The 15,643-nt window shown below is 38.1% G+C and overlaps 1 protein-coding gene across 4 annotated transcripts in view; it reads right to left on the bottom strand.

Annotated features, from left to right (window-relative positions):
• zbtb46 (zinc finger and BTB domain containing 46) overlaps positions 1–15,643 on the bottom strand; it is a 51,045-nt gene that overhangs the window by 31,348 nt on the left and 4,054 nt on the right. For 2 of the 4 annotated variants that reach the window (XM_088937147.1, XM_088937145.1), the window contains exons 2-3: positions 11,797–12,061; positions 2,771–3,719 (exon numbers count right to left, since the gene is read on the bottom strand). In XM_088937147.1, coding sequence (XP_088793273.1) covers positions 2,771–3,686 — 916 coding nt within the window. In that variant the 5' untranslated portion in view covers positions 3,687–3,719; positions 11,797–12,061. The remainder of the gene's footprint in view (positions 1–2,770; positions 3,720–11,796; positions 12,062–15,643) is intronic. The other 2 variants (XM_088937146.1, XM_088937144.1) reach the window with 1 other exon arrangement.

The raw sequence follows: 15,643 nt of genomic DNA, 5'->3' as shown, positions 1-15,643 counted from the left end.
GGGAAACAGTTTGACTTTGGTCATATTCTGTATGAAGAGTTTTGCCGTTTCCTTTGAGGTTTTCGTGATCTGACGATCAGTTTCCCCTTCCAAAAATAAAGACAAACCGTAGCAGCCAATTTAGCTACAGCACTATCTCAATCAAGAAAATAAACCCAGTTTACCAGGTTTTAGTGCGATGTGCTTCACACAAACTAGCAGATGTGACCTACTGAAATCCTTGTAATAATAAGAGGTTACTTTGTCAAAAGAATGAGTTATCTGCCAAACAATTTTCTTTAAAAAAAAAATCCAGATAGGACACAAACCACAATGTCAGGCCTTCACTATCACACTATCACATTGACATTTCCAGTACATAAAGCTGTATGTTTTAAAAAGAAATAATAGGGAAATCATGTGAAAACAGATGAATAATCCTAGTGTGACCTTAACACCGAAACTGGAAATAGGAAGAGAAGAACTGACTTGTAATTCTTAAAGAAAGGTTCTCCTGTTGTATATCTTACTGGAACTTTATTATCTTGATTGTAATTAAGAAAAAATCTGATTTACAGTATAATATACACAGGAAGACAACCACCTGAATATGCAATATAACCCTTAAACTCAATTTAAAGGCTTTCCACATCCTATGCCTTCAGATGATGAGACATATTCTATAGCATTACCACATGCATATCTAGAACTTCAAGACCATACAGTATCATAACATCTCGTCCCATCAAACAAATACCATAAACCAATCAGCTCAATCTAATAAAACAGCCCACAGAAAGAAAATGATGCATACATTAAAATTATATTTTTGGACCATCAGCTCCTATTAATCTTCTCAATATACTGTCCATATTAAACCAGCTGGAACACAGATGGTCAGACAAAAATACTTTGCAGCAGTATTCAACCAGTATATATATGCCTAGTTGTTTTTAGGTCCATTACATGCAATTATGAGTTTCTTGGCTTCACTATTTTCTTCAGTAATTGTTCATTTCTGAATTGTGAACAATTAGCTGTGCCCTGAAAATGCAGTTTGAGTATTCTAAAAACAAACCTAATATTATATTATAAAAAATCAATGACTTTATTACGTGTGGAGGCATTCCTCAGAGCGTACATTAAGCCTATCTAGTAATTAAACTAAACATCAGCTGTGTACCAATAGACTCTCAGGAAATGCTGCTTAATGTTCAGTTTTACAATAAAACCTATAGCAAAGGACAGGTTGGATCCAAAACGCTCAAAATGCACATTTTGGCTGATCACTTTGCACGTGACACATCTTTCCTTTTCATCCACTACATGCCGATTAATCATTTTAAAATGCTACACAGGTGTTGTCTCCGTAATGACATTGCACTACAATTATAAACTAAACAGAAAATACTTTAAGAAATAAGAAAAACAAAGCATGATCTGACAAACCTGGAAATGAGGTGTTTACCCTTTAATCAAATTTAGGTAAGTGGTTCCAAAGTTATTTTCTTCACAAGCCTACTAATCAGATATTGTGTCAGGATATGATCCAGCATCAGTCTTTATTTGCATGAAAACAACTTCATTCTTCAAATGACTTCCATCTCAAAATATCCTGCACTAATGTTTCTATGTTTGTGGCAAAAAAATAGTTTTCCAAAAAAGCTGAAGTATTACTTTTATCAATACAAATAAATTTGAGAGTCAATGGGAGGTTCGCCTAATTGCAGAAATACAAATGTAGTAACGAAGGAGTCAGACAAAGGTAAATTTAAAAATAAAATGCTTTTCAATCTATCCTTCCGAGGACATCCTTAACACCCAAGGGGACACATCCACCCCTGAATGAAAATGTTACTTTAATCCTTGCAGTGACCCAGGTCAATTTAATTATCTCATTTTCATAAAGTACCTGTGCCAATTTCAGAACCCATTCCCTCACCAGCTAAGAATACCCAAGGGATTTTCAGTGCTTCAAATTTTGTGATCCACCCATTGGTGCTGCAAAACTCACAAACAAGTTGTCAGACCTTTTATCTGCTTTCAAATTCCATTCTACTGCAAGCACTCCAGTACCATCACTGAAATCACTCTTGACAAGCATTGCAAAAACAACCCAACTTTTTTTTCCTCTTGAAGTCAGGTACAGCTCTGTGCTGCACTTGGTTTCTTAGTCCTATTAAGGTCCTAGGGAAGTTCGTCCTCAAATCAAACTATGAAACTTTGTCTTTGAGGCTCTACTGATTCTTTCTCTGGATGACAAATGAATTTGAGTGCTTGTAATTATAGGAGGCATCTGCCTTCAAGATCACTGTCCTCTTCCTTCAGCCTATCCATGGAGATTAAACACACCTGTCATTAACAGTTCACTCTCAGACCAAAAAATGGACATGACAATCTATATTCCAGCAACTGTGCAAGAAAAACATTTGGATTGAGTTCAATCTTTCATGCTTCTTTCTAATTGTAGTTTCATATAGCAAGCCCTGGAATATTAAAAAGTCCCCAGTGGATATTTTAAACCTTTCCCAGTTTCACTGTTGCAGAAGCTTAATTAGTCGCACTTTTCAGCAAAGTGATTTTTTTAGACATTTTATGGCTTACTCTCCACAGACAAAGTAGTTATAACTTAAGGTAGAACTCAAGAGTAACAGTCCATTACAGTCATTAAACTTTGACTGTTTTTCTGAGAAAATTTTGGTGTGTTTGAACCTACTTAAAAAAACCAAGCCTCCTGCGCCAGAGTGAAAGGTGTACCAAGAGGTTTTCTGATTGAATTGGTGTTTCCTACCTGAAATGTCTTGGTTGTTGTAGTTCCAAGCAGACAGAATGGATGGCAATGGTGAGCCGGCCCTACTGTCATCCTCCACCTGTTGTGTGATGTGCCGAACAGTGTCCTTATTTTTCCGGTTCTTCCTGCGCCCTGAGGGCTGCCAGCTGTCACCATTGGCCTGCTCTCCTAAAGCGTTCTGGCCCACATTAGCGCCGTCTTTACAGAAGTTAGAGGGGGAAACCTGCTCCTCTTTGACCTGTACAGATCGGAAATCGCTGGACCACAAGGACTGGGAGGAAATGTCGTCGTGGCTGTCGCTTTTGGGCTCCTGATCCTCCTTGCCGTACGTGCTTCCCCCTTCGTGACAGCTCGCGATGGCCGAGTCGCCGGAGGAGTTCGCTGGGCTGGTTTTCCGCGCCAGCCACGGGGAGGTACTCCTGCCCGACATCATGGACGCCAAGGCCTCCGCGCTACTGCTGCCACCGGGGGGGGCGCTCATGTCGAAGTCCGCCAGCTCGTCGGACAGCTCAGAGCGGATGCTGATGTCGAGGGCTGCCTTGATGAAATTGTGACAAGCCTGCACGATATCCGTCATCTGCAGGTAGCTCGCCGCAGACATCACCTCAATGACGTTTTTGCTCGTCAGGGCCAAGTGGGCAGAATACATGAAGTCCAAGATGGTTTTGAAGCCCTGTGCAGTCACAATGTCTAAGTGCGTGATGGTGGCCTGGTCTGAGGTCTTCTTCACCTGACAATACAGGGTCTTGAAGTATCGGCTGCTCCCTAGCAGCACGTTCTTGTGAGCCTTGAAGATCTTTCCCTCCACGATGATGCACACATCACAGAGAATTCCATGTTGCCGCTGCTCGTTCAGCTCCCGAAGAAGCTGTCGGTAGTGGGACGTGATCTCCATGTCTTCCTTCCTGTTATTCATTTGACAATCTGGTGGGTTTTCCTCCTGATGATTCTGCAACACAAACAAATTTACTTAAACAGCTGCGTGGGACACCTCAGTAATAACACTTAATAAGTCCATTTTTAGACTAAGTCAAAACTAAAATTCTTCACTGAGTATTCAAAATATGCCTCTCTAAGAAGCAAGTGTATTTTGTTTCTATTTTAAACTCTAAAACCTCCTTGCAGCACCTTTGACAGGAATGATTTGATTTATGAGGAAACTGCCCTTCACATCTTTTAAAAATCTAAAACCTTTACCATTCAGTCTGAACAAGAACTTGTTAAGGAGAAAAATTAGATGTAGTTGTAAGAGGAAAAGTCATCTAACTTTTTATTTCATCCCCGAACAAGGTAGGCCCTGTTTATGTAAGGACCATTAAGAACGGCAGAAGGATCGATCCAAATGGTTATTTGAGGAAAAACCCTACAGACGTGCAAGAAACAAAAGCCAGAAAATTCTCAACGTTGATAGAGAGAGAGAGAGAAAAAAAGTACTCGAATATTTGCATCAGTTAAAGCAACATTATCAAAAGCAGTAAGTGGATTAAGCAGTGTATTAGCAAAGATACCATCTCCGCTAAACTAAATCATCCAGACGCGAAGTGTTACTAAAGCGAAGGACTGATTTGTTTTTAAACCGCAGGACTGTCAGGTTACATTGGGGGTAATATAACGTGACAGCTCCAGATCGGAGATGTGACAGCAGCATTTGCCGTGAGGCTGGCACACTTCAGGTCATGTTTATAAAAGTTATTCTGAACCTGATGGCTTGTAAGATCAAATAAATCCAGCGCATCTCCGATGTCTACTTAGACAAACACACCTTTCTTTAAAGACAACATAGGGAAAAGAACCACTATGACATGTAATGAATTCAAAATTGTTCTGGTTAACCTCATTTGTCAGTGTTCCAGCCTTTTCAGAATATTGCAGTTTTTTTTTTCCCCTCAGCAACACTCTATAATACCGTTACAGAACAAAATATTCCTTATCGCATTTGTGTGAGAGAACAAATGCTCAGAAAAGTGGCTCAGAAAACATTGGATTTTGCTTTTAAAAAAGTCTGACAATATTATGTGAATTTAACCTTCACAAGAAGAACTTATTTCTGACCTCCAGGAATTCTAAAGAAATTCACACAAAACAGTGTTCTGACTGCTCTGAGAAGACAATGAAGACAATTGTGCAGCTCTATCTTTTATGAAAAAATTTCAATAAAGGAATCCCCTACATTACAGAAACAGATGACCATCTGATCTTAATCTTACCCTAACCTGAGTTTCTAGGTTCTTTAGAAGTGCACAGCAGTACAAAATCAAGTCTATAAGATACAAATGGAAAAGTTTTGCAAATAAAAATTAGCATAAAAACACTATTTTTTACATTATAGCACTCAGCTAATTTAAAGCACCAACTAAAATTAATGTAACTAAACTTGTAAAAAACAAACCTATAGAACAATACTTTCAGATTATAAAAAGTCTGTGTGTTGGGAGGAATTCACCATTGTTGACTCTTAGAGGAACTTACTTTATGGTTTTTAAGAGAAACAGTAGAAAAAAGCCTATCTGCCATCAAACTATAAAGGATATATACCAATATGATTTTCCCAGCAAGTAAAAGTAGAAATGCTGAAGTTTTGCAAGCTAGAAATCCCCTAATATTCATAGGGTTGTGGGAGTTTGGAACAGCCTTGTTGTTGAAGCCAATACCCTGATTTTCTTCAAGAAACAAAGTTATAAGATCTTTGGGTCAAATAGCTACTAAAAACCAAACTGCCTAGATGGACTCTACTGAACCCTCCAGTTGTGCATTCTAATTTCTCTGAGAGCCAAGAGTCCTCCACTTAGCCTCAGTAGTCCTTTATGATCCGAATTGTTCTGTAAACTGCTGAAGACACCTGAACATATAGCATTAGAAAGGCAACGAAACTTACAGTGATGAGAAAAAAAGTTTGCAAACCCCAAATTTAATTAATATGATTCTCTTGTTTAATGAAAACCTGTCTTTCTTAATAACCAAAAAAAACAATTTTACCAATTCAATGTTTTCTAGGATGCAGTGGAAACAAGCTGGAAAAACGAATAAGAATCAGTGCATGTGAAATAACTAAACCTCTAGTGTACTGAGCAAAATTAAGGGGGTGACAACTAAACAAGGACTGAGTTTGCGGAAACATGTCATCACTCAATCAAGAGAGATTTCATAGGACCTCAGAAAAAGAACAGTTGATGCTCATTAGTCTGGAGAGAGTTACAAAACCCTTTCTGAAAATGTTGGGCTACATCCATCCAATTGTAGACAGAAAGTCAACAAATGGAAAATATTCAAGACCACAGCAACTCTACCCACGACTGACGGTCCTGGCAAAAACTCCCCAAGAGCCACTGAGAAAATCACTCAGGATCTTCAGGCTTCTCTCGTTGCACCTAATTTCAGGGCTCATGCCTCAACCATTAAGAGAAGACTGAATTGGAATGGATTTCAGGAGAGGATACAGGAAGAAACTCTGCTCTATAAAAAGAAAATTACCACCTGTTCAGCAAAGAGCATCCAAATAAACCACAAGACTACTGGAAAAATGTTTTACGGACAGTCAAAAGTCAAAAGTTGAATGTTCTGGCCACAATGAGAAATGTTTAGTGTGGTCAAAACCCAAACACTGCCTTCCAACAAAACAATCTCATTCTGACCATTAAGCATGGTTGTGGGGGTATCATGGTTGGGGCTGCTATGTTGCCTCCGGACCCGGATGGCTTGTCATCTTTGATGGAACCACAAATTCAGCGTTGTATCAGCAAATTCTGGAGTAGCATGTCAGGCCATCCATTCATCAGCTGACACTGAGCCAAAAGTAGGTCATGCATCAAGACAATGATCTTAAACATACAAGCAGGTCCACTATAGAATGTTTGAAGAAATATTTTATTTCAGATCGTCTGGACCTAAACCCTATTAAAATGTTATGGCAGGACGAGAAGTGAGCTGTTCATGCAATGGAACCCTGAAATGTCCCTGACTTAAAGCAGTTCTGTAAGGAACAATGGGCCAGAATTCATAAAAGCTGATGTAAGAGACTGATAAACAGTTACAGGAAACACTGCTGCTCAAGGAGGTGCCACCAGTTACTAAACCTAAGGGTTCACATGATTATTCAGATGAGGATATGTTCTGTTGGATCATTTTAGCTAAACAATCTAAATATATGCTACGGTTTTATGTTATAGATCTAATCGGGTTACCTGGATCTTTTATGGAGACTTTCATGAAGGTCTAAATTGAGTTAAGGTCTATATTATACGAGGAAAGAACAACCTAAGAAGTTCAAAAACTTTCCTCAGCACTGTAGAGGTCACCAAACAAATTATAACTACGGTACTTTCATTCAGCAAATCTAAAAAGTCCATACTCAATTTGAAAGTTTAACAAAAAGAACCTGGTGCTTAGTACCAACCCCCACCACCACAAACAGTACCGGAGAAAACACGTTCTGAATTTAACTACTGTTTTTATTTTTCTGTATCATTCACTTCCACACATTGAAAATGTTTAGCAAAATGTCACGAGATTGTTTATTGTGATCAGGGGGAAAACCTTGGAGAAGAATGGTGCCTTTTTGATCCACAATTCTGGGCACAGAGAAGTAAACTGGACCGCCTTAGCTTTGTATCGCTCACAAACTCCAAATCCAATTTGACTGACCTAAAACCAAAATCACTGAAATCACATCTCCTACTTGTTGTCTCTTGTAATAAGGTATGGCTGATTTGTGATGGGTGAGATAACAGGGCTTCTCCTGATGCAGACTATAGGGATGATATAGAACTGACCCAACTATCAAGGCGGATCAACCCCCTTAGGGACAGCCAGCTTCAATTGTAACTCCCAGGCATCCAAGAATTTAAAAACAGCTTTACTTCCATTCAGCTGGGCAACAAGGCCCTTATCCTTGGGTTAATCCTGAATCCCTCAACACTGGCAGCTATGGGCAGAGAAAGGTGGCAGGCAATCAGAAAAAGAAAAGTGGGGCACAACAATGGCCCTTCTGTGAGGAAAAATTAAAGTCAGTTCTTTTCTTTCTAGGGATATTTTTAACCAAACAATCCTGGGCCTGAGCTCCGAAAAACAGGAGTGCTCACACCACAGATTATGCTTGCCAAGACAAGAGCTGATCACAGTTTAACCTCTAACCTTGCCTTCAGTCACCATTGATCAGAGTGTCACTAACGTCATCCTGAAACATTTGAAACACGGGCACTCAGACCTTTTGACTGCGGATTAAAAAAACAACCTATAAAACACTTAAAAAAAAACAAGACTTCAAAACAACCTCACAAAAACATCCAGTGGAGTTCATTATCCTTTTTTTGCACAAGATCCAGTGGCCAAGCTGAAAACCATTAGGGAAGGACCGAACCTCACCTGACTGATGGAGAATTCATCCTTACTGGTTCTTGTGTCCCACTACCTTATAAAAAAGACATTTCGGCAAAAGCAAGCACCAAAATGTCTTTAAAAACCTTTGATGAGTTCAGTGTTGCTGTAATTATAAAATAAAGCCTGCTTCACCGCTGCAAATTTAAAAATCATTAGGAACTTTTTAGTCTCTGTTTATGTCATGTGCACCACAATGAGACAATACTGTATGGAGTGTTCTTTTAGCTGAAGACATCTGCTGTTGATGCAATGTTTGTAACTATTTGTTTTTTTTCCCCGTGGAAAGTTTATGTAATCCTATTCACTACAACCTGCCTTTCCTTGTGCCATTCTCAAGTGTTACAGGCTATTTACAGCTTTTCTTCCCAAGCTCCATTATCTCTCCGAGGTGGCTCACAATGACAACTGAGGGCTTAGCCTAAATTCTTTAGCTATTAAAAGCCATGAAATGCAAATACGGAAACATCTCATTATTAAAAGAGGGCCAGAAAGAGAAAAATGTATCAATCAACAACATTACTTTCAACTTGTAATATATTCATGCTCCATTAAGCACTCTCTTTAATCAAGTTAATTTGTTTTTCAGGTAAACACAAACAGGTGGCATGTTGTCCTGTTGCATCAGAATATTAACCTCATATCCACGTTTACAAGTTACAAGTGTTCTTGCAAACTTGATAGGTGGTTAAAATAAACAATTTTCAAGTTAACAATTAACAATGAACACCAACAGTTCTACACAGATCAGCAGTATGGGAGGAAATATAAATCCATTTGTTTACAATATGGTGCTTTTCGGAGACCACAGTTTTGCTTTACTTTTTAATTTTTAAATTTCCCCAAAACCCTTGTTAAAATTTCCTGACCTTTTTCATCTTGCGACTTCATCTAACAATAGGAGGTTTGTTAGAAATTTGAATTCCCTGTTAAAAAAGGTGGTGATCGGTCATATAAATTGAGGAACTGAAATCTGTACATTTCTTAGGGGGTGGTGGGTTAAAAGAGAAGCACCAGGTCTTTGGGAAAGCACTGCCTTTGATTTTCAGTTGACCAAATAGGCTGTGGCTCAGAAGTCACTGAGGCAGGAATATTTTAAAATATTCATCACCCCCAGAAGAAGGTGGCCTTCATTCTAGATCAACAGTCAAACATGAAGGGAACTTTCTGGCACAGAGACACCAGTCTATCTATCCAGTTGCACTCTGGGTGAACAGATAAGTGGTTTTAATATTCAAAAAGCTATGAAGAGACTAAATGACAGCAGCCATGTGAGACAGGAAAGGGGATCTACTGAACACTGTGAAGCCGAGTCACTCATTTGCCGTAGAATCAGCTCAATATTTAAAGTAGGAGTCAAATTCCAACACCTTCTTTCTGCTCCCACTTTGCTAAGTACACACAGTCATCATTTAAAGCACCAAATGGCACAGAAATGACTCCCTGCGGCACTGCTGCCACTCACAAATCAAATTTAACACCTTCCTGGTGCTTTCTCTGCAAGAGGTGTCACAACAAAACAGCAATTTTTTAGCAAAAAGGACTTGTTAAAATGTACGTAGCAGCGTGGAATGCCATTACTATTGTAGGTAAGAAATGAAATAAATATTTCACTAAATCCCAGTAAATCCCAGTGTGTTTTGTTTTTCATTGATTTAGAATAAAACACTGAATTTTTTAGTTCTATGCTAATAAAGGACCTATTTCCTGGGAATTGGTAGGATATAAGGAGGATATCCAGCGGTTAGCATTGCCGACTTGCAGACCTGCGGCTCTGAATTCAATTTTGTTCCTGGGGTACTATCTACACATAGCTTGTATGTTCTCCTCGTGTTTGTGTGGGTTACCTCCAGGTGCTCTGGTTTCTTCCCACAGTCCAAAGCCATACTGGTGAGTTAATTGATTTCTGGGAAAACTGGCCCTGGTGTGAGTGTGTGTTTCTGTGTGTGCCCTGTCCTGTCCAGAGTGTATCCTGACTTGCTCCTGCTGCCTGTTGAGAAAGGCTCTGGCTCCTCTACGACCCTGTATTGGATTAAGTGGTTAGAAAATGGATGAGTGGAAAGGGGGATACATGTGAAAATTTTCAGACTCCAAATCTATCATCCTACAAAGCCTTAAAGCCATAAATGGGATGTTCCTCTCTGCACACTGCATCTACGCATTGCATTATAGTACAAACGTCCTGGTTAACAGATTGCTAACACCATTGTTTGAAAACTATTCTTACAACTTACAAATTGCCTGTCCTCTCTTAAAGCTTATTCATTCTCCAGTTAAGTAACACTTTACTTCTCTAATTGTTTGCCCATTATTTCCAACATCAAATCAATAACTATGTTGTTGTTGAAAGTCAAGCCTTCATTGCCACTTTCACACTGTTATCAATCCCCCCTTCTCCCAGCACAAAAAGAATTATTTCTAGGACTACCTGTGCAGCGCTCTGAACAACTACTGTTGTACCTGCAGAAAAGTAAGCCACTTTAAAGCTTCATTTTGAGAAACTAGTAACACTCTAGAGAGCTAAAGACACAATATCTTGCTTACCAAGAACATGACACCCAAACATTTTAATTTGGTGGCCAATCAACTTTGAAAAGTTCATTTGTACTTTGCTTCCCCAAAATGGGAGCAAATTCATCTTTGGGTTTTCATGAACCCGTGTGTAACAGTCTTAAAAACAGAAAAAATCATCAAAGTAAAAGTGTTGTAATATTAGACAATCTTATATACTTAAGACGCATCTACAATTTTTTTAATTAAATGAAAGGGGGCAGAAACAAGTCTCTACTACCACTGCTGCCACTAGTACCGAGAGCACCAGACCTGACCCACACGATGCTGGAGCTATGCATTTTTGACCATGCACTACAAAAGAATGCTATGAAGATACGGCTTTTCTTCGGCGATGCAAATATAAGATGGTTAAACAACAATTTACATTTGCAGCCAACTTATGATGAAGACACGCATTGCAACTGCAAGTGACCGATTCAGAAGTCTAATTTAATACAGTTTATTCTAACAATTCTGAAACAGCTACATGACAACACACAATATTAACACCCTGTGTACAATAATGCACTAAAGTGAAAAGAAATTAGCAGGTTTTGGTCTTACTTGATAGCTCTACTTAGCTATCAAGAAAGATAGAGCAACTATTACTAAATAAAAAATACACAGAAAATACTGGATACCAAACATCAAATATTCTGCTTTTTGCATTTTAGCAAGTTCATTGTAATGGCTTGATTTGTATACAAGTATAGACAAAATGCTTTGCAAGGGAGATCTGCTTTCAAACAGAAATGCCTACTAATCATTTTTACTTTATACCATAAAAATACTTTGCCAAAGATTAAATACATGATCATGATGAAACTATATTTCCAGTTTCATAAGTGACAGTATTGTGTACTTTAAGCTCTCCGTTATTGTTTAACCTTTGAAGAAGAAACCACAAAAATCCCTGAGAATGAGTATTTACTCAGAAAGGGAGTCATCTTTGCTTTGAGCAAGGATTAATATTTATCAGTGTTAAAATGGTACTTGCATTGTGAAACCTTGATAAGAGGTGAGACAATACAAACTAAGAATTCATAAAAGGGAAGACAAACATTTTGTTTTTCAAAATGTACTGGTAAAAAGAATCTTACCTGAATAAGAGAAAAAACGTCCAATAACTTTTTTTTTTAATTATGTCCGGATGGAAGAGGATCTGTTTACAACCAACAGAGCTATTTTAAATAAATTACAAAACAATGACAATCTTGCTGTGTACACACATTTTGTTTCCTTCACTTGCATCTCCCAAGGGAAAACAGCATTCTCAGAAAAGAAGTATGTGTTAAAATAAACCAGCATTTAAACAGGCATATGCTGAGCTGTAGAGAAGCACATCATCATGGGGGCCCAAAACTGCTGAAATGGAAGAACAGAAATATTTCAGTGTTTTACAAGTTGTACTTTGAATCATCAGCCCTCCATATAAAAAACTACAAGGGGGTCCTACTCCTGTGTTTCTGAAACCATGTCTGAAATCTGGCTCATGCATGAGCACATATCCCAGAGAGGGGAACCTGGTAAAGTTTATAAAGTTAACTTCTTTGCTTTGCAGGAGTGTGCTCTAACGGTGGGCAAGAACATTTTAGCAAATTAAGTGGTGCTCTTATTCCATCACACTTAAAATTAAAAGGGAGCATGGAAAACCATAGGGAGCACATGCCCCACTTTTTCCTTCTATTCCTCTATTGGGGAGGCACCAGGCGCGTACAAACCAGCCTGGGTAGGTGGGGACTAAATTAACTGTTGTACATATGCAAAGACACTCACAATGTAATACAGCAGTTGTGGTGAAAATAGTGCTAAGGTCCTGGCATTACTACATGCTAATGCAGTTCAAGCAATTTGGAATTAAGTATTGTGTAATTTTATTTATCAAGTCCACCAGAATAAAGCAGTAAGCAAATAATCAATAAAAGGTTTTGTATATTGCTGTTATCTAAAATGAGGTAGGGTCAACTTGGTGCAAAACACAGAAAGAAAATTTTAGGTATATATACAGTACTAACAGAAAAATAGACACCTGAAGACCTTTGCAATGCCTCATTTAGTCAATTAATCTAATTCTTTTGAGACATACTTTACTAATGACACAGTTATCAGAATTTCATATTTTTATTTTTTCAAAACCATGTTTTTCTGGGCTCTCCTCCAGAGCATCCCACTCTTCCATTAAACTCTTTAAAAATCATTTGACGATGTACAATGTAATGCAGATGAACTGAAAAACAAACGTTATCTTTTGTACTCCATTGGTTTACGTAGAAACGTACAAGCATCTCTCAAAGAGATTTATGATGATTTTGGTTATCCGTTTCCCAATTAAGCTCAGTTACAGTGCACAGTGCAATGTTAGTAGATGAAGGATTGGAATATATACAATTAGAGCATCACATTTAACATGGTTGGCTTACAGAATGTAGTACTTTTAAATTCACTTAAAGCAGTACTCTAGACACTAGATTATGGGGTCTGAAGTATAAGGCGCAGCTTTCAAAATAATACTAACGTATACAATATCAAAACTTAATAATGCAGCTATTACCTTATGATGTAAATTACTGTACTTCAAATCTCCCACAGATGTTCTGTGAATTAAACCTGAGGAGATAGAAACTGGACTCTCTTAAATGATTCACTGTGAATATACTGCAGGTACTGCTATTCGTTTCCTAAAAGAGTTATGCCATTTCCCTTAAAATGGTAAAAGCTTTGTAAGGGTAATAAAAACATCCCTAGAATTTGTACTGCCTCTCATACTGTACAGATCCTGAATCCAAAAGCCGAAGAGGCAGCAAGCTCTGTTGCATTCTGCAGGTGCAAAGGGTTTTGAGGGCTGAAACACATTTACAGCCTTGAGTACTCTTGCCCTGTGGTCCAGCGGACATTCCAAAAATAAATGTCCATAAACATTCTCGAAAACTGAATCTTTCCGGCTTGTGCCGAAAAATAAAAAAAGAGATTAAAACTGTGCGGGATGAGGTCAATTGTATTGTTTTATACATTATTATTAACGTATAATACATTGTATTATCGTATTAACTCTGCAAATAAATCGGGGAAGTCTGGGTGCCTTTGGCAATTTTCTTCAAGGCATGCAAGTTAAGACACAGGTACAGATGAATCCTACTGCACATTATTCCACAAAAGATTTCCAGCACAGTATGGGGTTCATTTTGTATGTTCATGACAGCATTAATAAAACTGCATGTCTGAGGATAAGACCTCAATAAGGCAGCAGTTCCGCTCAGATCAGGCCTCACTTTGAAATGGAAATGTCTCATTTTGTCCATCACTTCCAAAGTGCCTCTGCTTCTGCTGCCCATTTTATTTAACACTGTTACAGGACAGATGAGCAAGGTGATCTCTGCTCTGTTCCAGCGATCACTTATTGGTTGTTAGCTCAAGAGTTTCTTTTCAGTGAAAAATAAAGTCTGCACTGGCAAAAGGCACCGGCTTCCCCATCCCTGTTAAACATCACATCACATGTGAAGGCCATCTTAGAAGGTGTCTGACCTCTGCAAAAATGAGCAGTTAATTTGCACGTCTGATACAGAGCAAGCTATTAAAAATGTGTTTGGCAGAAAATGTTGACTGCAAACTGAGATCATATTTTGAAGCTGCACTCAGAGAAAGCAAGAGCCCTCTTTAAGATATGATATTTAAGGGGGCGACTGCAACTTTAACACCTACTGATTAATTAAAATGGTAGTAGAGTAGGCACTGGCTGAAATGGCTGTGCACTGTTCTAAGTGGGAGTACTGCTTCTATACTTCATTTTACTTCCATTCAAAGGAAACGAACTGTCAGTAAGAGGGCTTATTCAAAGAACAGTACGCATATACTCAAGTGTTGCTTAAAACTTCTTCTTTCAAAAGAAGTCCACTATAATCCTGTAATCAAAGATGCATTTTCAGTCTAATTGCAAATAACATCTGACTTTAAGGTTGGGTCATATTGTAAAAATTAATAAATCATTTAGCAATAAAGAGATTGTGGTCTACTTAATCTAAAGATCAGATAATCTAACTACTAATGCCTTACACTTGCAGAAGATCACAGCTGTTGTTTTTTCCCCTAAGGGCTGTAGTGCACCTGTACTGAGCTTCTAAACACAAAGAAGTGTGACAAGTGGAGAATTGGGTTTTTATTTATGATGGTGGAAAATATACATAAAAAAACTCTAAAAAAAGCAAATTAGTTCATAACCTAAAATAACCATCCATCATCAGAAAACCACGTGTCCTGGTGAGGGTCACAGCAAGCTAGGATCTATCCTAAAGTACAGCGTGTGAGGAGGAACTAACAGCCCACAACAGCACAACAGCTCTTCTCCCTGGATGAGACGGCACTCTGGGCCATGTAGAAAGTTGCAGTTTAGAATAACCAATGAAAATCTAATCTCACCGTGGGAGGAAACAGGTGTACCTAAACAAACAAGTTCAGAACATGCAAACTCCATACAAACAAACGTCCAAGGCCGAGACATAAAATAACCCATGGTAATTATTTTAAAATGGGGATAATTAAAGGAAATAATTCATAGTGCTTTTTTCTTTCTAAAATCATATGCTTGAGTTTAATCAGTCATTGAACAGTGTTAGAATATCCTAATAGTACTATTTTCTCTCAACAAAGTAAGTTCATTTCTGGCTTTTATGCCTCTTCCTAAAACATTTGTTTGGGAAAATACAGAATTACTTATGTAGGACATAAAAAAATCATAAAGAAACACAATGTTAAGAAATTGTTAAAATATTACCTTATGTAAGAGGCGTCATTTAATCAATGTAGGAAAGTAACCAAACAGGTGTACAAGTTAATTAATTCACTCTTTTGGGGATTCAATGCAGAAACAATGCTAACCTAAAATTAAGTTTTTTTTTTCCCAAAAAATAGTACCCATTTAACATTCCATTCAAAAACAGGGATATTAAATCA

This window comes from Atractosteus spatula, chromosome 19 (assembly GCF_055471065.1).
Source record: "Atractosteus spatula isolate fAtrSpa1 chromosome 19, fAtrSpa1.hap1, whole genome shotgun sequence".
NCBI classification, from domain to species: domain Eukaryota; kingdom Metazoa; phylum Chordata; class Actinopteri; order Semionotiformes; family Lepisosteidae; genus Atractosteus; species Atractosteus spatula.
The sequence above is the reverse complement of the archived record's forward strand: the minus strand, read 5'-3'. Positions and strand labels throughout refer to the sequence as shown.